General features: G+C 42.7%; 1 protein-coding gene across 1 annotated transcript in view; it reads right to left on the bottom strand.

Annotated features, from left to right (window-relative positions):
* The window catches only part of GLDC (glycine decarboxylase), a 51,864-nt gene that overhangs the window by 13,062 nt on the left and 15,805 nt on the right, over window positions 1-22,997 (bottom strand). Inside the window, exons 4-16 of the mRNA XM_076361731.1 lie at window positions 21,100-21,264; window positions 18,510-18,587; window positions 17,657-17,804; window positions 17,188-17,384; window positions 14,531-14,627; window positions 13,403-13,508; window positions 12,191-12,330; window positions 11,351-11,431; window positions 10,652-10,749; window positions 10,047-10,131; window positions 9,914-9,955; window positions 6,810-6,952; window positions 5,799-5,874 (exon numbers count right to left, since the gene is read on the bottom strand). Of these exons, the coding sequence (XP_076217846.1) occupies window positions 5,799-5,874; window positions 6,810-6,952; window positions 9,914-9,955; window positions 10,047-10,131; window positions 10,652-10,749; window positions 11,351-11,431; window positions 12,191-12,330; window positions 13,403-13,508; window positions 14,531-14,627; window positions 17,188-17,384; window positions 17,657-17,804; window positions 18,510-18,587; window positions 21,100-21,264 (1,456 nt within the window). The remainder of the gene's footprint in view (window positions 1-5,798; window positions 5,875-6,809; window positions 6,953-9,913; window positions 9,956-10,046; window positions 10,132-10,651; window positions 10,750-11,350; window positions 11,432-12,190; window positions 12,331-13,402; window positions 13,509-14,530; window positions 14,628-17,187; window positions 17,385-17,656; window positions 17,805-18,509; window positions 18,588-21,099; window positions 21,265-22,997) is intronic.

Below are 22,997 nucleotides of genomic sequence, written 5' to 3' on the forward strand. Positions count from 1 at the left end.
CCATGCTCTACCGACTGAGAAGGCTGGAGGTGCACAAGAAGCTGGGAGGGGGCACAGCCAGGACAGCTGACCCAAACTGGCCCAAGGGACATTCCATACCATGTGACGTCATGCTCCGTACATAAACTGGGGAAAGCTGGCCGGGGAGGGCTGTTGCTCGGGGACTGGCTGGGCATTGGTCGGCGGGTGGTGAGCAATTGTACTGTGCATCACTTGCTTTGTATATTCTTTTATTATTATTATTATTATTATTACTACTACTACTACTACTACTACTACTACTACTACTACTACTATTTTATTTTATTTCAACTATTAAACTGTTCTTATCTCAATCCACAAGTTTTCTCACTTTTACTCTTCCAATTCTCTCCCCCATCCAATCCAACTTGGGGGGGGGGGGAGTGAGCGAGCGGCTGTGTGGTGCTCACTTGCTGGCTGAGGTTAAACCACGACAAGTTGTATCATCTCTCAGGTTTACAAGAACTCTCTTTTGTCAGGTTACAATGGTATAGCTGAGAAGTGACTCCTTGAGGTCAAAATTTCAGGTAGTTAGTATAGAAGAGAATACAAATCAAGCCTTTAGACTCTAGCATTACCAACTGAAGATGATCCTCAATGAATCAAAACTGATTTGCATTATTCATGTACAGTTTTTGTGGCCGTTGTGAAGCAAGGTTACCTCCATATATCCTACAGAAATTTATCTGAAACAGTTTTAATGGACAAGAACTGGATGAACCTAGAGACTTCAATGAGTAGCTACCAAGGCATACCAGAGGCTTGTCTGCTTCTTCTGTGAGGAGTGGCTATACTGGGAACCAACTGACGTAACAAGCAGTGTAAATTTTAGATAATCAGTTCCTGTTCCCTTTGTAACTGAAAAAGCTGGAGAGGGAGTGTCATACCACCTTGGAAAAACAAAAAACTGTCATTGCCCGTCTTCTTTCAAGGCATGGACATCTGGGCCTAGATCCAACTCACCGAAGATCTGAATCACTGTTTTGCATTCATGTGTAGCCTGTGTGATGGCTTCAGTGGTTAGGTCTGCCCCTTGATCATGAGCCCATCTGTAGGTTTTAGGTCTCTCCCTAAATGTCCTGATGTTTCATGGGCCCACTGAGCTATGAATAACTCATCCTTAAGTTCCCAGTCCAGGTCTACCTGAGTCACTTCAATTCTGGCAGCCTGGTCTTGTTTTGGTGTTCTTCAGTGGTGCTGTCCTTGGGCTTGTGAGCATCTGTATGACATGTAGCTCTACAGTAATGCTTTCTATCTGGGCAGCAATGTCTTGCCAGAAGGCAGCAGTCCAGATGGGTTTACCTCTGTGCTGCCAGTTGGTCTGTTTCCAATGATGCAGCCACCCTCACAGGGCATTTGCTACCATCCATGAGTCAGTATTGACATAGAGTACTGGTCGCTTTTCTCATTCAGCTATCTCTAGGGCCAACTTCTGCAAACTGGCTTGACTTGCCTTCTCCTTTGATGGCTTTGACAACTTGTTGTGTAGGACTCTACACAGCAGCCTTCCACTTCCGATGGTTTCCTACTACACAACAGGATCCACTGGTAAACCGACCATACTGCTTTTCACCTTCTGAACTCATTATATGGTGGCATTTCTTGCACGTGAGTCACCTCCTTGAGTGATGATCTTGAATTTATGCCTTCTGATGAGTCCATGATCTCTTCCAGGATTCCTAGGTGGCTGGGGTTCCTCATCCAAGCCTGTTGTATGACCAACCCTACCCACTTACTCTATGCAGTGTCCTTTGAACATCCAGTACAGCACAGGCAATCGTGGTGCCAAGAGGAGCTGTGCTTCTGTACCAACAACTTCTGAAGCAGCTCAGCCCCCACGTACACTGCTAGTATCTCTTTTTCAGTCAGACTGTAGTGGGCCTTGGATCCTCAATACCCCCAACACCAAAATGCTAAAGGCCGACCTTGTATTTCTCCAGGTGTTTTCTGTCAGAGGCTCCAGTTGAGGCCATGCTCCCCAGCTGCAGTGTAGAGTACATTTCTCACAGCTGGTCCCATCCAGATGGGCCTAAGGGCTACCGCACGAACTATCTCCTCTTTGATCTGTTCAAAGGCCTGTTGCTGCTCAGGGCCCCACTCAAAATAGTTCTTCTTTAGGGTCACTCAATAGAGAAGGCTCACAAGCTGACTGTAACCTGACATACACATGCATTCTCCAGTAATCCACAATGCCTAGACAAGCCTGTGTTCCTTTCTTGTTAGCTGGTGGGGACATAGTTATTATCTTATTGATTGCAGCCCCAGGGGTGTGACAATGTCCATCTTGCTGTTTTAGTCCCAAGAACTGGATCTCTTGTGCAGGTCCTTTGACCTTTATTTGGTTTTACGGCAAAACCAGCTTTCCAAATGATCTGGATTATTCTTTTCCTCTTCTCAAACACTTCGTTCAGGACATGATAGTCCACTGTTAACCTCCACCCTCTGTCAGACTTTTGCACTGGCCTTATGGGACTATTTAAGGGTTATTAAGTCTTGCTTATTACTCTTTGGCTCTCCAATAGATGAATCAGCTTACAGATGGTAACCAGGGAGTCTCGGTTAGTGCAATACTGCCACTGGTGCACCATCATGGTAGCAACCAGCACTGGCTATTCTTCGTCATGCAGCAACCCTACAATGGAGAGGCCAGGCAAGGTAGACAGTTGTTTAATCTTATTTGTGTCCACTGTGGCTACACCAAAGGCCCACCAGTACCTTTTTGGGTCCTTGAAATACCCTCTCCTGAGGCAGACTATGACAAGGATGCATGGAGACTCCGGGCCATCACAATAGGATCCTTCTGCCATTTGTCCCCTGTTAGGCTCACCTCAGCCTCCAACACAGACAACTGTTGGCATCCACCCTGTCACTCCAGATGGGTCCCGCCCCCTCCTACCCTGATGGCATTATGGTACACTGTGTACCAGCATCCACCAAAGCCTTATACACCCGTAAATCCGATCTGCCAGGCCATCAAATCCGTACAGTCCATTAAACTTTGTTATCCCCTTCCTCCGCCTAGCCAAGAGGCAGGGACCCTTTCCTCCTGGTTGTAGTATTCACTGTCTGACTCCCGTGGTGTCAGACCAGAAGTCCCTTCACCAAACTCTGGAGGAGAGGCATTTTCAGCCCTTATTCTATGTCTATGGGACTGTTGGGTGTTTTCCACCATCTTGGCAGCAGCTGGTGCAGCAGCCTTCTTGACTGGTCCCTTCTTAGCAGCTGTCTTCTCCTGCAGTTCAGGTACACAGGCTTCTAGCTTTGAGGTGAGTGCACTGTCCCTCTTCCCCGTGTCCTACCCCAGCCATGCAGGAAGAACCAGAGGGTGCCATGTGGTGTGCACCTGGGGCTCCCTTTCCCTCTGGCAGGGGGAAGCTGACTCCACAGGGCACCCCTGAGAACCAAGACACTGCCTGTGGGGATGAGAAGTGGAGGGATTCTCTGAAACACCCTGGAACTGGCAAGGTAGTCTCTCCACAGTTTGTATCTCAAGATGTGGCCAGTCCATCATCACCAGTGAGTTGGCATATGACACTGATGCATTTTCCACAGACCTCCTCTACATGGCCCATATGTACTGGATGTCATGCAGATCTGTGGAGACTTCTTTGTTGTCCAGGTCACTGTAGACCGCCTCCACCACTGCTAATTCTCTTAGATACTGAACACCTTCCTCAGCAGAGGTTCAACTGCCTCAGTAATTGACAAGATCACCCTTGAGAGAACACCTCACACTCAACAGGAACCAGCTCCAGAGGTTGCAGATTGTCAACTCTCTTCTGATTTCTTTGTTGATTCCCTGGTCCCTAGCGAGGGATCCCGCTGCTGGGCTTCTCTACCCTCAATTCCTGACTATCCCTTCCAGCATTTGAGCAACCAGGCAGCAATATGCTTGCCTGGCTGGCAGCCATAATTTTTCTGCATATCTTGGAGCTTGCTCAGGGTTAGATTTGGGTTGGTTTCTGCCTCTTGGATGACTTCTATCACTTCCCCTTACATTTCCTTGCCAAAGGACTGGCTTCCTGATCAGACCCTTCCTCCTCCTTCTCCTTTACTAATTGATGGTACAGTCCTGTTGACCTCCACTGCCAGTGCTTCCTTTTTACTAATAGGGCCATCACTGTGGTTGCAGTTTGGGTCCCTGTCTCAACCATCGTGTCGTTAGAAGTAGAGGCCCACTTTCCCCTGCTGCTGTGATGGTGCTAGGCAGAGGCCCAACAGGCACAGGCCAAGCCCCAAAACAGTGCTAGGAGCTGCTGGGTCTCATCAGGATAGGCAAGGCACCCTTCCATCAAGTGGTGTGCCAATCCAACGGGATTGCAATCCTGTTCAGGTGTAAAATCCCAGGTTATAAAAGGTGGTAACAGCCCCAGGCACCTGCCCAAACCCTCCTACACACCCTGTCACCCAGGGATCAACTGCCTCGAGGCACATTTCTCTGTCAGCTTAACAAGTTGTTTGTTCTTGCGCCAGGACCAAAGCAGGTTCCACACACCCGACAACAAGTCAACAATGTTAAACAGGATCAAACATCTTATATAAGGATGTACAAAAAACACAGGAGCCCAGGCAACAGAGCTGGACACATCAACCCCAGAGAAGAGGGAGGTGTAGTCCCTTGCTCTCTCCACAGGGTAGCTCATGCAGCGCAGGAATGGCATCACAGCCAGGGCTGTATGCCAGTCCAGGCATATAGCCATTGCTTTTATCAAAATGTTTCCAAGCACAGCAAAATACATTGATAAGCAGCACAGCAAACAGCAAGAGCCGAAAGCAGCCATTAAAAAGCCCTAGACTCTAATACACAGTAAAGCAAGCAAGCTCTGTGACCCACACAGGAGCCTGCCAATTAACAAATTAACATGCTTAGATCAAACCAGTCATTACCACAAGCCCAATGCTGGGTGCTAAAAAAGACCGTGATGGGTTGACCCGGCCAGTGGCCAAACACCCACACAGCTGCTTACTCACTCCCATCTCCCATGGGACAAGGAGAAAATAGAATTAAGGTGAGAAGACTCATGGATTGAGAGAATACCAGTTTAACAGGGAAAACAAAAGCCGCGTGTGTAAGCAAAGCAAAAAGAGGAATTCATTCATTACTTCCCATGGCCAGGCAGATGTTCAGCCACTTCCTGGAGAGCAGGGCCTCAGCACATGTAATGGTTGCTTGGGAAGAAAAATGCTATAACTGTGACCTTCCCTGCTTTGTCCTCCTTTCCCTGAGCTTTTATTGCTGAGCATGCCATTGTATGGCATACAACATCCCTTTGGTCAGTCTGAGTCAGCTGTCCTGGCTGTGTCTTTCCCAACCCCTTGCCAACCCCCAGCCTACATCCTGAGCAGGGGGACGGGGGGGGGACGGGGGACGGGGGGGGCAGGGTGGAGTGGGAAAGAGAGAAAGCCTTGACACTGTGCAAGCACTGTTCAGCAATAGCCAAAACATCCCTGTGTTATCAACACTGCTTTAGCCACAAATCCAAAGCACAGCACCATATGGGCTGCTATGGAGAAAGTTAATTAACTCCATCCCAGCCAGACCCAGTACAATCACCCTTTGAGGGCGTTCCCTTTACTCATTCCCACTGTCTGTAAAATAAAGACAGACTTTTAAGATGGTACCCATGATCCCTGAGGGAAACAGGTAATACTGAAAGCTTGTCACAGATGAGGATACACAACCTAGTTTCTCTCTAGGTGAGTCCCAGCTGCTGAATCAATACTGCTTTCTCCACTTCCCACCCAAAGCTCTTCCCCACGCAAGTGTTGACACTTACAGTTCTATGACGTTCTCCTTTTGCATTTAAATAAGCTTTGATTGCAGCCAAACCTGTGTACTCTCCTTGGGCTCCACTGCAAGAGGAACACAAACCCTGTTACACAAGCACACAAACCAGAAAGTGCCAGCTCTCTTCAAAATTGTCCAGCCCTAATCCTTCTCAATGGCTTTAGGCAAGTGTCGGCAAATTAAAAGAAGCACATCCCATGGATTAAATTACAAATGGACAAGCATTAATTAACAGCTTTGGCTTCTTTTGCAAAGAGCAGATGAAAAAAGTTATGCCATTTTATGTGCTTACACTATGATGTGTAATCATGTTAAATCCTTTTGGTGGCTGTGTTGATCCCCATTTCTGAACCTAGCAGGGGACTACGTGCTTGACTACAGGGAGGCACACTAATACTGAAATGCATAGTAAAGTGCACGCAGTGAAACATAAGAACTCTTTCAGTGACATCCTAAGTGTAGAGTAAGTCCTTGCTGCTCATTTTGTATCAAAACTACTAACAGACATAAACAGGCTGCAGCAGTACTCATTCAGCTCTGCTTTATTTATTTCAGTGAGCATGCAGATCCTAGGCATTCTTCAGGCAAACCTAGTATTACCTAGTGCATCAAATATCAGTTTCAACAATTATATAGTTGCCAGCTCATACAGCTTATTCCTATTTCAAATCTTTAATTTTAGCTCATAGGAGGATATCAGTAACATCACCATTTTAAGCAAGCAATGGTGGAGAAACCAGCCTTCATAGAGAGAAAAACATGGGAAAAAAGATTAAAATAATAGAAAAGACCAAACCATTAAACTTTTAGAAGAGACAAGACAAAATAAGGTTCTGCAGTTTTGAAAAAACAAATCTTGTTTTCATAACCTTGCGTTCAAGATTTCTCTTTGTCAAATTTAATTTTAGAAACTTCTTCCATTTTTGGCTTGCACATTTTCTTTAGAGATAAGTTTTTGGAATCATGTTAAGCAGCAAATGTTCAGAAAAAAATCTCCTACCTGTTTGGTTGGAAGGAGATTTTGTCATAGCCAGTAATCTCACATAGGTCCTTCTCCAAATCCTTGAAAAGATGCTGATACCCTTGAGCTTGATCCAGGGGCACAAAAGGGTGGATGTTGGCAAATTCTTTCCATGAAATAGGCTATTAAAAAAAAAAAAAGCTTGTGCTGTAACAAAAAATTCTGCAGACAACTCTGTTTTGTTGTTAAACTCTATGAAGGAAAGAAGCTGCCCCGTGCTCAAATAAAAATCAAACATTTCTTGTGCAGCAAGACAAGTTCCCAACCTCATTGTAGGATGCAGCCTGGCTGAACAGAGAGCTTTGGCTGGAACTCAGGGAAAAAAGCAGAGTTTATGATCTTTGGAAGAAGGGGCGGGCAACTCAGGAGGACTACAAGGATGTCGTGAGGTTATGCAGGGAGAAAATTAGAAGGGCCAAAGCCCAACTAGAACTTAATCTGGCCACTGCCATAAAAGACAATAAAAAATGTTTCTATAAATACATTAGCAACAAAAGGAGGGCTAAGGAGGATCTCCATCCTTTATTGGATGCCGGGGGAAACATAGTTACAAAGGATAAGGAAAAGGCTGAGGTATTTAATGCCTTCTTTGCCTCAGTCTTTAATAGTAAGACCAGTTGTCCTCCGCGTACCCAGCCGCCTGAGCTGGAAGACAGGGACGGGGCACAGAATGAAGCCCCATAATCGAAGGGGAAATGGTTAGTGACCTGCTACACCACTTAGACACACACAAGTCTATGGGGCTGGATGGGATCCACCCAAGGGTACTAAGTGAGATGGCGTAAATGCTCACCAAGCCACTTTCCATCAGTTATCAGCAGTCCTGGCTAACCGGGGAGGTCCCAGTTGACTGGAAGTTAGCAAACGTGACGCCCATCTACAAGAAGGGCTGGAAGGAGGATCCAGGGAACCACAGGCCTGTCAGCCTGACCTCGGTGCCGGGGAAGGTTATGGAGCGGATCATCTTGAGTGCCATCACACGGCACGTACAGGACAAGCAGGTTATCAGGCCCAATCAGCATGGGTTTATGAAAGGCAGGTCCTGCCTGACTAACTTGATCTCCTTCTATGACAAGATGACCCACTCAGTGGATGAGGGAGAGGCTGTGGATATTGTCTACCTAGACTTTAGTAAAGACTTTGACACCGTTTCCCACAGCATTCTCCTGGAGAAACTGGCTGCTCATGGCTTGGATGGGCGTACTCTTTGCTGGGTAAAAAACTGGCTGGATAGCCGGGCCCAGAGAGTTGTGGTGAATGGAGTTACATCCAGTTGGCAAGTTGTGTTTCCCAGAGCTCAGTATTGGGGCCAGTTCTGTTCAATATCTTTATCAATGATCTGGATGAGGGGATCGAGTGCACCCTCAGTAAGTTTGCAGATGACACCAAGTTGGGCGGGAGTGTTGATCTGCTCGAGGGTAGGAAGGCTCTGCAGAGGGACCTGGACAGGCTGGATTGATGGGCCCAGGCCAACTGTATGAGGTTCAACAAGGCCAAGTGCCGGGTCCTGCCCTTCGGCCACAACAACCCCATGCAGCGCTACAGGCTTGGGGAAGAGTGGCTGGAAAGCTGCCTGTCGGAAAAGGACCTGGGGGTGTTGGTCGACAGCCGGCTGAACATGAGCCGGCAGTGTGCCCAGGCGGCCAAGAAGGCCAATGGCATCCTGGCCTGTATCAGAAATAGTGTGGCCAGCAGGAGTAGGGAAGTGATTGTGCCCCTGTCCTCGGCACTGGTGAGGCCCCACCTCGAATACTGTGTTGAGTTTTGGGCCCCTCACTACAAGAAGGACGTCGAGGTGCTGGAGTGTGTCCAGAGAAGGGCAACGAAGCTGGTGAGGGGTCTGGAGAACAAGTCTTCTGAGGAGCGGCTGAGGGAACTGGGATTGTTTAGCCTGGAGAAAAGGAGGCTGAGGGGAGACCTCATTGCTCTCTACAACTACCTGAGAGGAGGTTGTAGCGAGGTGGGTGTCGGTCTCTTCTCCCAAGTAACTAGCGATAGGACGAGAGGAAATGGCCTCAAGTTGCGCCAGGGGAGGTTTAGATTGGACGTGAGGAAAAATGTCTTTACTGAAAGAGTGGTTAAACATTGGAAGAGGCTGCCCAGGGAAGTGGTTGAGTCACCATTCCTGGAAGTATTTAAAAGATGTGTAGATGTGGCTCTTAGGGACATGGTTTAGTGGTGGACTTGGCAGTGTTAGGTTAACGGTTGGACTCGATGATCTTAGAGGTCTTTTCCAACCTAAATGATTCTATGATTTCCAGTAATGTTTTTTTAACATTTGGAAGATGCTTAAAAATCCTTAGTTTCTCCTTCTAGGTCACCTACCCTTATGTAGAGCTGTGGGATCACAAGGTAAACAGAGGGAAGTTGCGTGGAATAGTACATAACACTCAGTTTGTTTCACACAGTTTTCTTGCTATCCATTTTAATTAGAAGGGAATATACAGGACAGAAAACAGTGAAGGGAGAAGACATAGAGAAGGCAGTGAGAGAAAGGGGACAAAGGAAACCTAGTGAAAGATGAAAGCGAGAAGCCAATAGGGAGAGAGCAGAGGAAGCTCATTCAGAGTCAAAGTCATTCAGTACCCAAACAGCCTGGCTAAGGCTCTGCTTCATTTGCTACCAGCTAGAAAAGTGAACATATCCAGAGACTCCAACTCCTCACCTGGGGAAAAGGAGTGCTATCCTAAGAAATAGCAAACTGACAAGCATGAATTGCCAGTCCCACCTGACTCTTCCCATATTTCTGAGGATTTGACTGTAAGATTTGTAAAGCAGATAGAAGTTAGGTACTGCAACGCCACAGGAGGGAACAGGACTGTGATACCTAATTCCAAAAATCATTTTCATTATTTTTTTCAGAATGGAGTCTTCAAAGCCACTCACTCTCCTGCTGTTGTTGCACTCCTACTGTGCTTTTTGGAGCTTTTTTCCTAGCAGAAAAGGGAGCTGATGACTTTAGCTACTTCTGAAACTGCCTCCTCAGCTGGAGTACTAGAGCAAAAGCAGTCTTCCCTACAATGACACTGGCTAGATAGTTTACTCATGTGGGTCTCAAGTAAGACAATATTACTGCAACTTACTGTAAGTTCAGCTGAACTATTGAGCTTCATTGTGCAGGACCCCTAAAAATACAAACACATTTGTCAGTATTTATTGAAATATATAAATATGTATGTAAGTACCTAATTTTTTCTCTTTTTGGTAAATACCTACCAAAGGAATCATGCTGTGAACAAGGGAAATATCTTTGTTTTCTAATCTTTTCATGTACCGCACGATATTTGTCTCAGAGTGATAGCTGGAGAACACAAAATGTGATGTTAAGGCAAGCAGATTAGCTATACCAGCTGGTTGATCTGTGCTCTAACATAGGAAAAGCCATAAAAAAAGAATTAAGACTGAGGATAATTTTTAATATATACTAGGTACTTCTTTCCAAATCAGTACTTTATGCTTGCTAATAGCAATGTGGATGAAAAATGCCTATTATCATTCGCTCAAAAATGCTATCAATAAATACGGAATATAAGGGCTCTAGTAAGTCTGCTGATACTACATCCTCAAATAATAGCTTGTACAATGTAGCAGGTTAATGGAAAAACACATCCCCCATATGATCATGAGTATTGCTTTGCTCCTTTAAAATGTGAAAGATATCTAAAAGTGCTACTAAATAGACTATTTCAGAGTAACGAGTGACTGTGTGAATACAGCTACAAAACTGTCCCCAACTGACTCTAGTACCACTTTTGAAAGGAGATACTTTCAGATTCTAAAAAATTCCATTAAAATATCAGATATACAGCAATTTCACAAACCTGTTGAAAACCTGATGTGTCAAGAATTTGGAAGTTCTCTTAAATGGGGTGCTAAGGATGCCTTTGGTTTCCTCACCCATACCCTCAGCAATTAGCTCCTTTGACACAAAGAAACATGGAGTCAAATACTTTCACGGAAATTTCTCTTTTCACAGTCAACTTCCATCAGAACTAGCATATACTACCAGCTTACCTCAAGATTTAATCAGCTCTTTAGGTAAAAAAAAAAACTTTATTAGTAAATACCTGTATATATCTAGCAGGACAACAGCATTATATTAAAACTGGGTACAGATGTCTCAGTAGTCCTCGCCTTGGAAGTATTGCTGCTAATTACTAATGACATGCAATAAAAATTCCAGTGGGAGATAAATAATTTACGACTGTGTCCTAACCCTCACAAAACAAGTAACAGCCTAAACACAAAGGTGTCCAAGCTGACTGAAAGGACTAAGTGTCACAACCAGAAAATGGCATTACTTGGTTACATAAATCATTGTTATCTCATACAGCCTCCTTCTTTAAGAGAGGATCTGAAATTCCCAGTATTTAACAAATGGTCATCATATAGACACCCACTGTCCCAAGAGCAGTTTTGCTTTTCACTAAACTTCTGAAACATCCAGATAATTTAATCTGTATGATCTATTGTCTACTTACAGCTGAAGACTCGCAACCAAAAATCCATTGTCTACTTACAGCTGAAGACTCGCAACCAAAAATCCATAATATGTCATCTAGGTCTTTCTCATTTACAGTTTCATCAAGTGATACTCCAAGCTATGGATAAAAGCAACATAATTACTCCAAGCTTTTAACTCCAGAGGCATAGTATATTTGTTCTGGTCAAGAAAAAATATTCCAGAAACACAGGAGGAAAAAAAAAGAAAAAAATCAACCTACCCAACAATATCTAAATGTCACTTCATTTTATGTAATAGATACATAAATTTATTTTATTTACATAAAATTTTCCAGTTCCTACCTTTCCCCTGCTAAATCATCCAAGCCAGATGGCTCACAAGCTTCAAGACTTGTGACCTCACTTCTAATGTTTCTAAGTGTTTTCCATTTAATAGGAAAATTACCCTTTTTGCTAGATTGCCCCCTGCCCCCCATCCCATTTTACAGAACATATTAGACTTTGCCAAAAGTCCTTAGTGCCTACCAAAATGTGGTTTAGATTTCAATCTGTCTTTATACACTGCCACAGGACTTGAATTCTGGAGGTCACCTTGCATTTCATCATTAAGTTACAGAGTCTCTCCACTCTAGCCCTTAGTGGCATATTTAACATGAAACAATTAGATAATCTTTTTAAATAGGCATAAAATTAAAATACAGTGATTATTTCTGGAAGGTCAGTATATCACTTAACAACTTCATTCTTTATATTATCTTTATAATTGACTGATATATCTGAGCAAATTACAAGAAGTCTTAAATGATTTTGTTCTGTTTAGCACATGTAATGACTAGAAACTTAATGCAGAAAAAGTCATGCTATGTAATTTCTGAAAGGTTTAGGGACTTGCTTACTCTGCCATCACTATAAATCCGAAAATTTATCTTTCTAAGAGCTGCCCTGTCCAAAACCTCTTTGACTGAGCATCCACACGTGATCGTCAAGGTATCAAAGAACAGATCATGATGTAGTTTATGACCAGCTCGCCTGAGACCTATAAAAAACAGTAAGTTAATTCTATTAGCTGCATACTGTATTACTTGCTTACACAGTACTTGTATAACAACACTATCAATCTCGTAAGTAAATGCTTTACATAATAAAGCAAAATATTCCCCTTGTGTACAGAGCAGCAAAATCACCAGCTTTTTAGTGAAATGTCACTGCATATTAAATGCATCTAGATCAGATTCAGACCTAATTAATAACGCAGATTGAGTCTAGGGAAGATCCTTCTGATACACCAAATTTCTAACATATACAGTAGCAGAATTGGTATATTGGTATATAATTGCAATAAGGCCAAAATCACAAGACTGCAAAGAAATATTTCATTATATAAATGGATATTAACCGTCATGGAGCTTGCCATAACAAAGTTTAGAGTCTTAGTGCTTTTCACAGCAGCAAAAAGTCTTCCAGCTAAACTGGCAAATAAAGCATGGATAATTGTGGCAATCATTCCTCAGTTCCCAGCATTCCAGTTCTGCATAGCTCCTTCTGACAGCAATGGTAGTCATGCCAGTGGAAAAAACCTACCAGACCGAATAGTCCAGCTGCAATCATTATTTTCTGCTACAGATTCTGTGCTTTCAGTCAGCTGTTAACCTTTGGGATTTCAGTGTTCATAGCGGGTATGATATTCCACCCAACTTAACTGAAATGTTCCTATTTCTTTCTCATTTATTACTTATTTTTGCTATTTTATTAATACTCAGTGCAGATTTCTGTGTGTAAAGTAGGATGGTCCAGTAAGTCAAGTACAGAGCTTGCAGCTGGAAAACAGCATTTGAATCTAGAGACTCACTGTGTAGACTTCTGTTAGTTTCCCAAGGAAACAGAAGTAACGCTTGCAAGCTCATATCACATAGATATCTAATTCTTGGATGTCATTATCAGAAGTCCACAAAAACATTATCTGTGAATTTTGTATTAAAATGTTCTCTCTAGAGTTGAGAGAACACACATCAGCTGGCAAAAAAACCCCGTAAGTTTATTTAAGAAGATGTATTATTTAAGAAGGTGTAAGGATTTAAGAACAGTTTCTGCGAACGTTGAATACTCACCTTCAGCCAAGATTAGGGTAGCATTGTGTACCCGTCTTGCAATATGCCTTAATCCATCAGACCCATGGTATACACCAAACATGGCTGCCATGTTAGCCAGAAGAGCCTAGGATCCAAATACAGTTTAGGACATTATTATTATTATCATCATCATCAAAGATTATTTCATGTTAGTTTAGTGGAAAGTTTCTTTAGCACCCAGGGACAACCACATATCCTCAGCTGATGTTATACCTGATTACATGTTGCCTACAAAATAAAAGGTAGGAAAGGCAAAATACTTTTATGAAACTGTAAGCACTGGTTATGAATTCAATGCCCTTTGAAACGTAACTGTATCAGCAATTAACATGAACTTAAATTTGACTACTGCAACAAAGACATTTGAAGACTCTCAAGTAAAGCTAGTCTCATAGGAAACATTGTTTAGGATTGCTACAAAACATTTATGGAATATCTCATGAATACTAAGTAATTAAGCTCGTTTTAATATTAATAATCCCTCCTCAAAATCTGGCACAACATTAAAAGCGTGAGCAAAGCATTGATAGGAGAAAAAATTATGAGCTTGTCTGGCTGAAGGTCTGTAGAGGCATGCTGAAGAGAACTATTTTGGATAATTACTTACTTAATCATGGTATTTTCCTGTAAAGATAGCTCTTTGGCGATGTATATTTTTGCATCAGATCACATAGACAAAAATATAAGTTGTGACAATTTGAACAAGCAGCTTTAGAATTTAAAAATGGGGGGGTTTGCCTTGAGTGGGCAATTCCAGATCATTAGAATTCCCTTCTGTTTTTTTAAGAAATCTGTCTCATTCATAACAAACACAGCACTACTCAGTGGCGTTCACCCTATGAGACAGATAGACTCATGACACTACAAAAATTCAGGGCTAAAGTCTTTATTAAAGGAAACAGATATTAATACCCTCTTTTCAAGCAGGGTTCCATTTTTCAAAGGACTCAAAACAAATGCACAAACACCAGAATATTTCGATGTTCTTCATTTTTCTAGTAAAAACTCTCAAAAGTAAAGCTAACTCAAATTCTGTGATGTTAGGACTATAATCTTATGCTTTAACTTGTTCCTTTCTACCACTGAAAATAAAGCATGACAAGTTACCTGTGCTGTGCAGATGTTGCTGGTAGCTTTATCCCTCCTGATATGCTGCTCTCGTGTTTGCAAAGCAAGTCGGTACACTTCCTTTCCATTTGCATCTCTAAGTCACAAGCGAAAATGTTGCTTCTGTTACTTTAAAGTTACAGCAATTTAAGACATTGGGCTCTATGCATGCTAACCTGAAACTAGTTATCTATCCTCAGAGACAGAAAGGTGCCGGAGATAATAAAGCACAAGTCAGGACAGCTGTGATATCAAACAGAGAGTGAGACTAAAGTCTCTAGATTTCTATTTGCCTTCATCGCTGGCAAATGTGTCTGGTCAGGTAGAGCACGCAGTGAGTTGTCTAAGCATACTACACCAAAATGTGGTATTTGCCTTAAAATGCCACAGATTATTGCAACTGTTTTAACTGAATAGTAATCCAGAACTTAATTTGAACAAACACTGAGAAGGCAGCATCTTTTCTAATGATGTCAAGCAAGAGCATGTTGAGTTTGTGTATAAAAATAACTCATCCAACAAGGTTGTATGAGAGAACTGAAAGGTCTCTGGCCAATCCATCCTTTAAGAGGTCCTTTTGTAGGGTTCCTAACATGTTAGAAGTGGAAAGGTAAAAGCCAATCTAATATCCTTTAAAACTATGAAAACTTTCAGAACAGCCACAAAAAGAAATGGACAAACTATGTACACATATATAAATATATATATATATATGTACATACGTGGGGGTTTGAAGAGCTAGACTACTTGCCTCAAGTACTTGCGCAGCAGTTGTATCATATTTAAATCATTTTTACTGTAGCAGTTATTTGGGGATTTTGACTATACAGCTTAGTTTATCATCAGTCCATCCAGAGGGACCTGGACAGGCTGGAGGAATGGGCTGGCAGGAACCTCATGAAGCTCAACAACGGGAAGTGCAAAGTCCTGCACCTGGCAAAGAACCCCATGCATCAGCACATGCTGGGGGCCACCCAGCTGGAAAGCAGCTTGGCAGAAAAGACTCCGGGGGTCCTGGGGGACACCAAGTTGAACACGAGCCAGCAATGTGCCCATGCAGCAAAGAAGGCGAATGGTATCCTGGGCTGCATTAGGCAAAGCTTTGCCAACAAGTCAAGGGAGGTGATCCCTGCCCTCTCCTCAGCACTGCTGAGGCCACACCCAGAGTACTCTGTCCAGTTCTGGGCTCCTCAGAACAGGACATATACGGAGGTACTGAAGAGAGTCCAGTGAAGGGTCACAAAGATGTTGAAGGGACTGGGCCATCTCTCCTATGAGGAAAGGCTGAGAGAGCTGGGACAGTTCAGCCTGGAGAAGAGAAGGCTCAGGGAGGACCTCATCAATATACATAAATATCTGAAGGGAGGGTGCAAAGAGGATGGAGCCAGGCTTTTATCAGCAGTGCCCAGTGGCAGGACCAGAGGCAATGGGTGCAGACTGAAACACAGGAGGTTCCTCCTGAACATGAGGAAACACTTATTCACTGTGAGGGTGACTGAGCACTAGCACAGGTTGCCGAGAGAAACTGTGGAGTCTCCTTCCTTGGAGATCTTCAAAAAACATCTGGACACGGTCCTGGGCTACTGGCTCTAGGTCACCCTGCTTGAGCAGGGGGGTTGGACCAGATGACCTCCAGAGATCCCTTCCAACCTCAATCATTCTGTGATTCTGTGATCAAAAACTTAAAAAAATCCATGGCAGAAAGCTGCATTGAGAAAGTACCGTGGCTTTTTCCATTTTAACCGTTTCTTTTCCAACTTTCTTGAGATGCAGAAAGATGAAAGTAGATTAAAAATATTAAACTAGGTGTAGTCACAGAGTAGCAGTAGCATGACCTTGATAAATAGAATTACTGTTCTTTTGCAAAAGATTGTACCAGACTTCTGATCAAAATCTGAATTGGGGATCAGATTTCCAAACTGTGAGTAAAGCCTAAGGATACCCTTAGAATAAGCAAGATGATTAAAAATATATTTGAAGGAATGTTACTAGACAAATGAAATATTTCTAAGCTTATTGCTAACTGTTAATGTCATTAGTTGTTTTGGTTACTGAAGTACTTCTGAATAGCTTCTGTGCCAAAGATATGCAGACTTTCCAGTGACAATTACTTTGCATTTCTACTATTCCCAGTTAGACATCTTGTCAAAATTCAAAATATGTCACCAATAACAAGAATTAGAGGTAAGTTTTTGCACACTATTTCTCTGCTTTGTTTAAACTTGACTAAAATTTGAACTAGATTAAGTTCCTTCTTGATTATTTGGGAGGTTCACTGAATTTTCTACTTCTTCCTATTTACGTTTTTAATGACTAGATGTCAGAGAAAAAGGTGTAACAGTACAGAATAAGCAGAATAAGTTAGCTTGCAAAGCCTCATGCCATCACAATTAATCCTCTCTGCTGTTTCGGTTATCTCTTCATCCCACATTGCAGCAAGCACTATAGACAGTTCACAGCTTCATTCCACACAAATGCAATTCTTTAAGCTTGCTTCCTAAAAATTGAAGGCAACTTTTATTCTTCCAGTTTTCAAGAAAAAAGGTGTTCAGTACAACACCATGGCCAGCTGTTATTCATAAAGGCTGCACAAGATGGTCATAATGTGTTTTATTTTGATTTTCCCTGAAGACACTAATGTCAAAGGGAGCCCTTACCTTGTAACGCCCACCATTCTGCCTGGCATCATTCTCACTAGATTTTCCTTGACAGCAAAGAATGCCGCGTGGGGTCCCCCGTAGCAGAGCGGCACGCCAAACCTCTGGGAGTTACCCAGGACAACATCTACCCCAAACTCTCCAGGAGGCTTCAGGATACAGAGAGCCAGAAGATCAGTAGCGCAGCAGGTGAGAGTCTGAGAACAGAAGTGCACAGAGCAGTCAGCCTCTTTTCTGAAGGAACAGTGTTTGCACGGGAGCTAAGTTTGAACAAGATACAGCTTCAAACAGTTCCATTTCACTTGCACAGAGCTGAGGTGCAATGGTTGTAATGGTTGTGATGGTTATCAGTTGCATGGAGCTGAGGAGTAATACTTTAGATGGGATCTCATGTAACACTTAGTTTCTATGACTATGGCTGATTGATGTATCCGATTGAAATCTGCGAGATCAATAAAATTTACTTTACCCCGTTCTGATGAGCTCTTTCAACGAGTTCAGAGAAGTCTTCCACCCTCCCTTCAGTGTCTGGATACTGAAATAATACTCCACTGACATCCTTTCCACTGAAGTCCATCTCATGGGGTAATTTGAGCTCAGTAATAACACCTGTATAACTGGAAAACAAAAACATGCAGAAGACAACATATTCAAACCACTTCCTGCCTTAGAGTGGTACTTAATATGATGTTTTCATGGACTTATACAGGACTTTTTTCTTTAATATACAGAGAGTTGAACCTGCTTTGCAGCGCTGAACATTGAGAAAGTTTCATGTCATGGTATATAGTACTGAAGAATAATTGCATTTGATATCATCATCAGAAACATGGAGCAAAGCAGAACAGAGGAAGCATAAGCTACTTGATACCAACATTTTGCTGCTTTAGCATGTTTAACTCTGAGAACCAAGTCATATTTTTAGAAGATGGTTACTTTAAACTGTAAACTTAAAATGGATTTAGCTTTCATTAAAAGAGAAGTTTTGCTATGTAGGGTAATTCATTTCCTAGTTAAAAAAAAATGACCAGACTGAATTCAATAACCAAATGTATATATTTGCGCAAACAACTTAAGGGGAAATTAAATAATTTCATTTTATCAGATGTTGAGTCTCTTTTTAAACATCTTTAATTACTTTGCAGTTGTATTTGAATGGAAAAGTAGAAGCAACGCCAAATGTTAACAGATTTCTGCTTCTATTTTGCAAAGAAAACATAATCCTATATTCCAAAAATGTTAGGTATATGGTGAAGAGGCACAGATGAAAAATGATTCAATGCAAGTGAAAAGATATGTTGGAAAACTGAGAGAAACATTACTTTGCTCTAGTTTGGACCACTGCTATAGTTTGAGGGTGGCATCGGGCATCTACATAGAACTTCCTTCTTTTGTTGTGCCTGTTAAAAAGAAAAGGAAAGAAAGAAGGGTTACATATCAAGAATATATTGTTTTCCATGGAAATAAAATTAATTGGTTTTCTAAATGTGAGTTTTCCTAAGTTCAAATGCAGTTGTTTATCATAACCAAATTAAGTGTAAGACTGAATGAAGGTATTTAAAATAAGAAAAAGTACAACATTTTACAACAATGTAAAATAAGAAAGTACATTTCAGACACTCAAATGAGATTCATACATGACAAAAATTAAAACAGACTATGATAACCAAACATGAGCCATCAAAGTAGTAAAATGGAGACTAAGGCAATTGCCTAGTTTTCTCTGGTAAACATGATTTTATGTCAGACTGATGCTTTGAACAACTGAATAGTTACAACACAGTCTCTGCTGTGTAATCTCCTTCCTGATACACAGTCCTACAGTGACCTTCAGTCATCTCTCAGATTTCATTTGATTTGCAGATCCTTTTCAGATGCCCTGAAAAGTAAATTTGGATATACCAATAACAGTTTCACTTTTAGCAACTCAGGAATGACACACTTCACTGTTTTTTAAAGCTCCTTTTAACCACTAGAGGAAAAAAACAATTCACATCTTCAGTATTTGTGGACACAAGAGATTCATGCCACAGACTGTTAGGTTATGTGGTAAAAGCTCCTCTGCACCCCCTTAGAGAGGCAATGGCAGGTGGGGGAGCCCAAATAACACCCTGTCCCTGCTGCTCCCAGGCCCATCACAAGGGATACAGCTAAGTGATTCTGGGAGGAACAAGTATAAGAAAATAGAGGGGTAAGGGGGTAAACAGGGCCAGTCATATATAAATAGTTGCTGGTTGATGCACTTGCACCCAACTAGTGCAGTCTGTCCTCTCTTCTTGTTAAATTTCTCTCTGATTCTTTTCATGGGTGAGGGGCATATGGCTGTCTAGGTGCCAGCAACTGCACTCATACCATGGAGGATCCACATGTCCATGGTGCAGCAACTGGGGTGACCCGAGTGAGTGGGCTTCAGTGCCAGCAACTAGAGCAGCACCTCAGCCACAGGGGCCCATGTGTCTGTGGTGGTAGCAGCTGGAGCAGGTGTGTGTCTGGGTGCCAGCAGCTGGGCTGCTACCATGGGCAGGGCAACTAGAGTCTCTCCAGTAGGTCCATGTCTGTCTTGTACTGGGGAGCCCAGAACTGGACACAGTACTCCAGGTGTGGCCTCACCAGTGCTGAGGAGAGGGCAAGGATCACCTCCATTGACCTATTGGCAACACTCCTCCTAATGTACCCCAGGATACCATTTGCCGCCTTTGCCACCAGAGCGCATTGCTGGCTCGTGTTCAACTTGGTGTCCCCCAGGACCCCTAAAGGCCTTTTCTGCCAAGCTGCTTTCCAGCCTGCCAGCCCCCAGCATGTACCCCATATGCCTGGGGTTGTTGCTCCCCAGGTGCAGGACTTTGCACTTCCCCTTGTTGAGCTTCATGAGGTTCCTGTCAGCCCATTTCTCCAGCCTGTCAAGGTCCCTCTGGATGTCAGCACAATCTTCTGGTGTTATCAGCTGCTCCTCCCAGTTTTGTGTCATCAGCAAGCTTGCTGAGGATACTCTCTGCCCCATCATCCAGATAATTAATTGGACCCAGTGTTGTGCCTGGGGTACGCCATTAATAACTGGCCTCCAACTAGACTTCATGTCACTGATCCCCACCCTCTGGGCCCAGCCATTCAGCCAGTTTTCAATCCACCTCACTCTCGCCTCATCCAGCCCATACTTCTTCAGCTTCTCTGTGAGGATTTAAGGGAGACCACCAAGGTAGGCGATACCCACTGCTCTCCCCTCATCTACCAAGCCAGCCATTTAATCGTAGAAAGTTGTCAGGTTGGTCAAGCATTACTTCCCCTGTGTGAATCCATGCTGGTGACTCCTAACCACCTTCTTGTCCTTCACATCCCTGGAAATGGTTTTCAGGACTAGCAGTTGTTCCATCATCTTTGGGGGATTGAGGTGAGGCTGACCGGCCAGTAGTTCCCTGCATCCTAATTCCTGCCTTTCCTGAAGATAGGAGTGACATTTGCTTTCCTCCAGTGCTGAGGCACCTCTTCCAGTCGCCATGATTGTTCAAAGATAATCAAGAGTGGCCTCGCAATGACATCAGGCGGCTCCCTCGGCACTCAAGGGTGCATCACATCAGGGCCCACGGACTTGTGTATGTCCAGTTTGCTTAAGTATTCTCTAACCTGACCCTCCTCCACCAAGGGTAAGTCTTCCTTGCTCTAGACTTTCCCCTGGTCTCTAGGTCCTTAGGTTTCTTAAGGCCTTAGATGTCTGAGTTAAACATTCACATCAATGCTGGGAACTTCTCTGGGGGCTTAATAACATGGGCTATAGATGTTTAGTGATCTGCTCACAGTGAAAAGGCCACACTCAACTTCAACACACTCACCTGTCCATGCCTACACAGGAGAGACGCCTTTCAAACCCAGAAATTGCTTCCTGCTGTGATTTAACCATACATTTAAACAAAGTACCTGTGACATAATTGCATGGCTTCTGCAGCAGCTGTCCCCTCATCCAGCAAAGATGCGTTAGCCACATCCATTCCTGTGATATCACACACCATAGTCTGATAGTTTAGCAGGCTCTCCAGCCTGCCCTGGGAGACCTCAGGTTGGTAAGGAGTATACTGGGTAACCCTGTAAGAAAAGCATTCTGAGTTTGGGTCTAGAAAAATAAATGTGTAACAGAACTATGCCAATATGTAACTGAACTATGTCACAGGAAAAATAAATTGTAAAGCATAATTCACTAACATGAAAGTTTGTTAGAAAACAGTTATTTTTAGATGGCTGTAATTTATTACTGTCCTGGAAGCCTGAGAATATTTTCTTTTCTGGTATTGACTTGGCTTTTTACAGAAGAATTCTATTTCTCCAATTTGAAAAGAGAAATTACTTTTAAAACAGAGGTGTGAGTGCCTCTTGGAGAAGGGAGAGGGGAAGTAGGTGCTGAGTGTAGGAGAACTGAGTCAAGTTACCATATCCAAATGAGAATGCTTAGTTAAATCACATCTAGGTATTGCCAGTATCTTTCATTACTGTTTCTGAAGGCCTTTACTTGCCAAGTCTTCTCCACTCTTATGGGAGGAAAGGCACTCGGCATTTCACAGGATCAAGCTCAGAAATATGCAACTTCTTGTGAAATGACACTTTCCATATATGTTAGTGAAGGGAAATGAGACTGATGTGTTTTATCTGTTGTCATTTGGAGAACAAAACAGTAGAACAACATAAGCAATACCGTAGAAAAGGCAACAATCTAAGGGAAACACTCCGTTATGACAGTCCAGAAAAACAAAGCAGCATGGGTCCAGGGATGAAAGACAAGAACAGAGATCAGAGTCTCCTCTCACTGCTGGAAATTTGGGTACTGGATTCCACGGTGGTTCAGGACAGACTTTACGCCAGTTTGAATTCAGAGTAGCGGCTAGAAACAAGTGATAAGTGGGAACACTCGTGGCCTCTGTTTTCTAGCAATGGAAGAAAACAACAGTTTGTTTCCTGAAAGGGTGGTAGTAAGCACTAGACTTTTGAAAAATGCTTATGGGTAAAGGTATAATCTGTAAAGAGAGACTGAAGTATTTGGAAGCTCAAGTCGTGTAAAGTCAATAGAAGGTGAGCAACAAGAATTTGTAAAGAACAAGCTGCAGAACCTGTAGTACAGAGCAAGATGAGAGGAGCAATAAAATAGTAATTCAAGAGAGAAGGTAGGAAAAAAGGTCCTCAAGAAGAGAATGAAAGAGCTAGAAAGAAGGACATACTCAATAAGTGAACTTAAAGTGTAATATATGATGCTAATGCGTCTATTTAAATGATACATCTGCTCAAATCTCTGACATATGCTATTCAGTACAGTGATAGAAAGCAATAGCTATATATCAAATTAGAAAAATATTGATGATTTTCCCAAATATTGAAGGTTTTTCCTCCTGCTTAGCCAAGTCTAACACTAAACTACTTACCATCATACACTTGACTGCATAGTTCACAAGTGAGACCATGTCCTGGGCTGCATGCAACATTGCTCATCCCAATAGTAATAATTATTTTTTTCCTCCATGGCTGCTAAACCCAGTTTTCAGTTTGTCAGATGAACTTTCAGTCTGGGAGTATAAAGGTTTGCTTTCTGAATGGTCCCCCTGCCCATTCAGTTCTCACCAATAAAAAGAGTTATTCCCAACTCCTTTGCGTGAACAATGAGTTTCCTTGCTTAAAAAAAGAAACTCCTCTGTACTTGAAGTTAACAATCTTACTTTCTCATTTCATTTCAGCTAAAGGCCTTTTTTTGCATTATGACTTGCAGTAGGAACTAGAAGTAGACTAATAAGAATTAAAGCATTGAGATTAATTGAAATGCATTAGAGAAATAT

The sequence above is a fragment of the Aptenodytes patagonicus genome, chromosome Z, assembly GCF_965638725.1.
Source record: "Aptenodytes patagonicus chromosome Z, bAptPat1.pri.cur, whole genome shotgun sequence".
Lineage (NCBI taxonomy): Eukaryota > Metazoa > Chordata > Aves > Sphenisciformes > Spheniscidae > Aptenodytes > Aptenodytes patagonicus.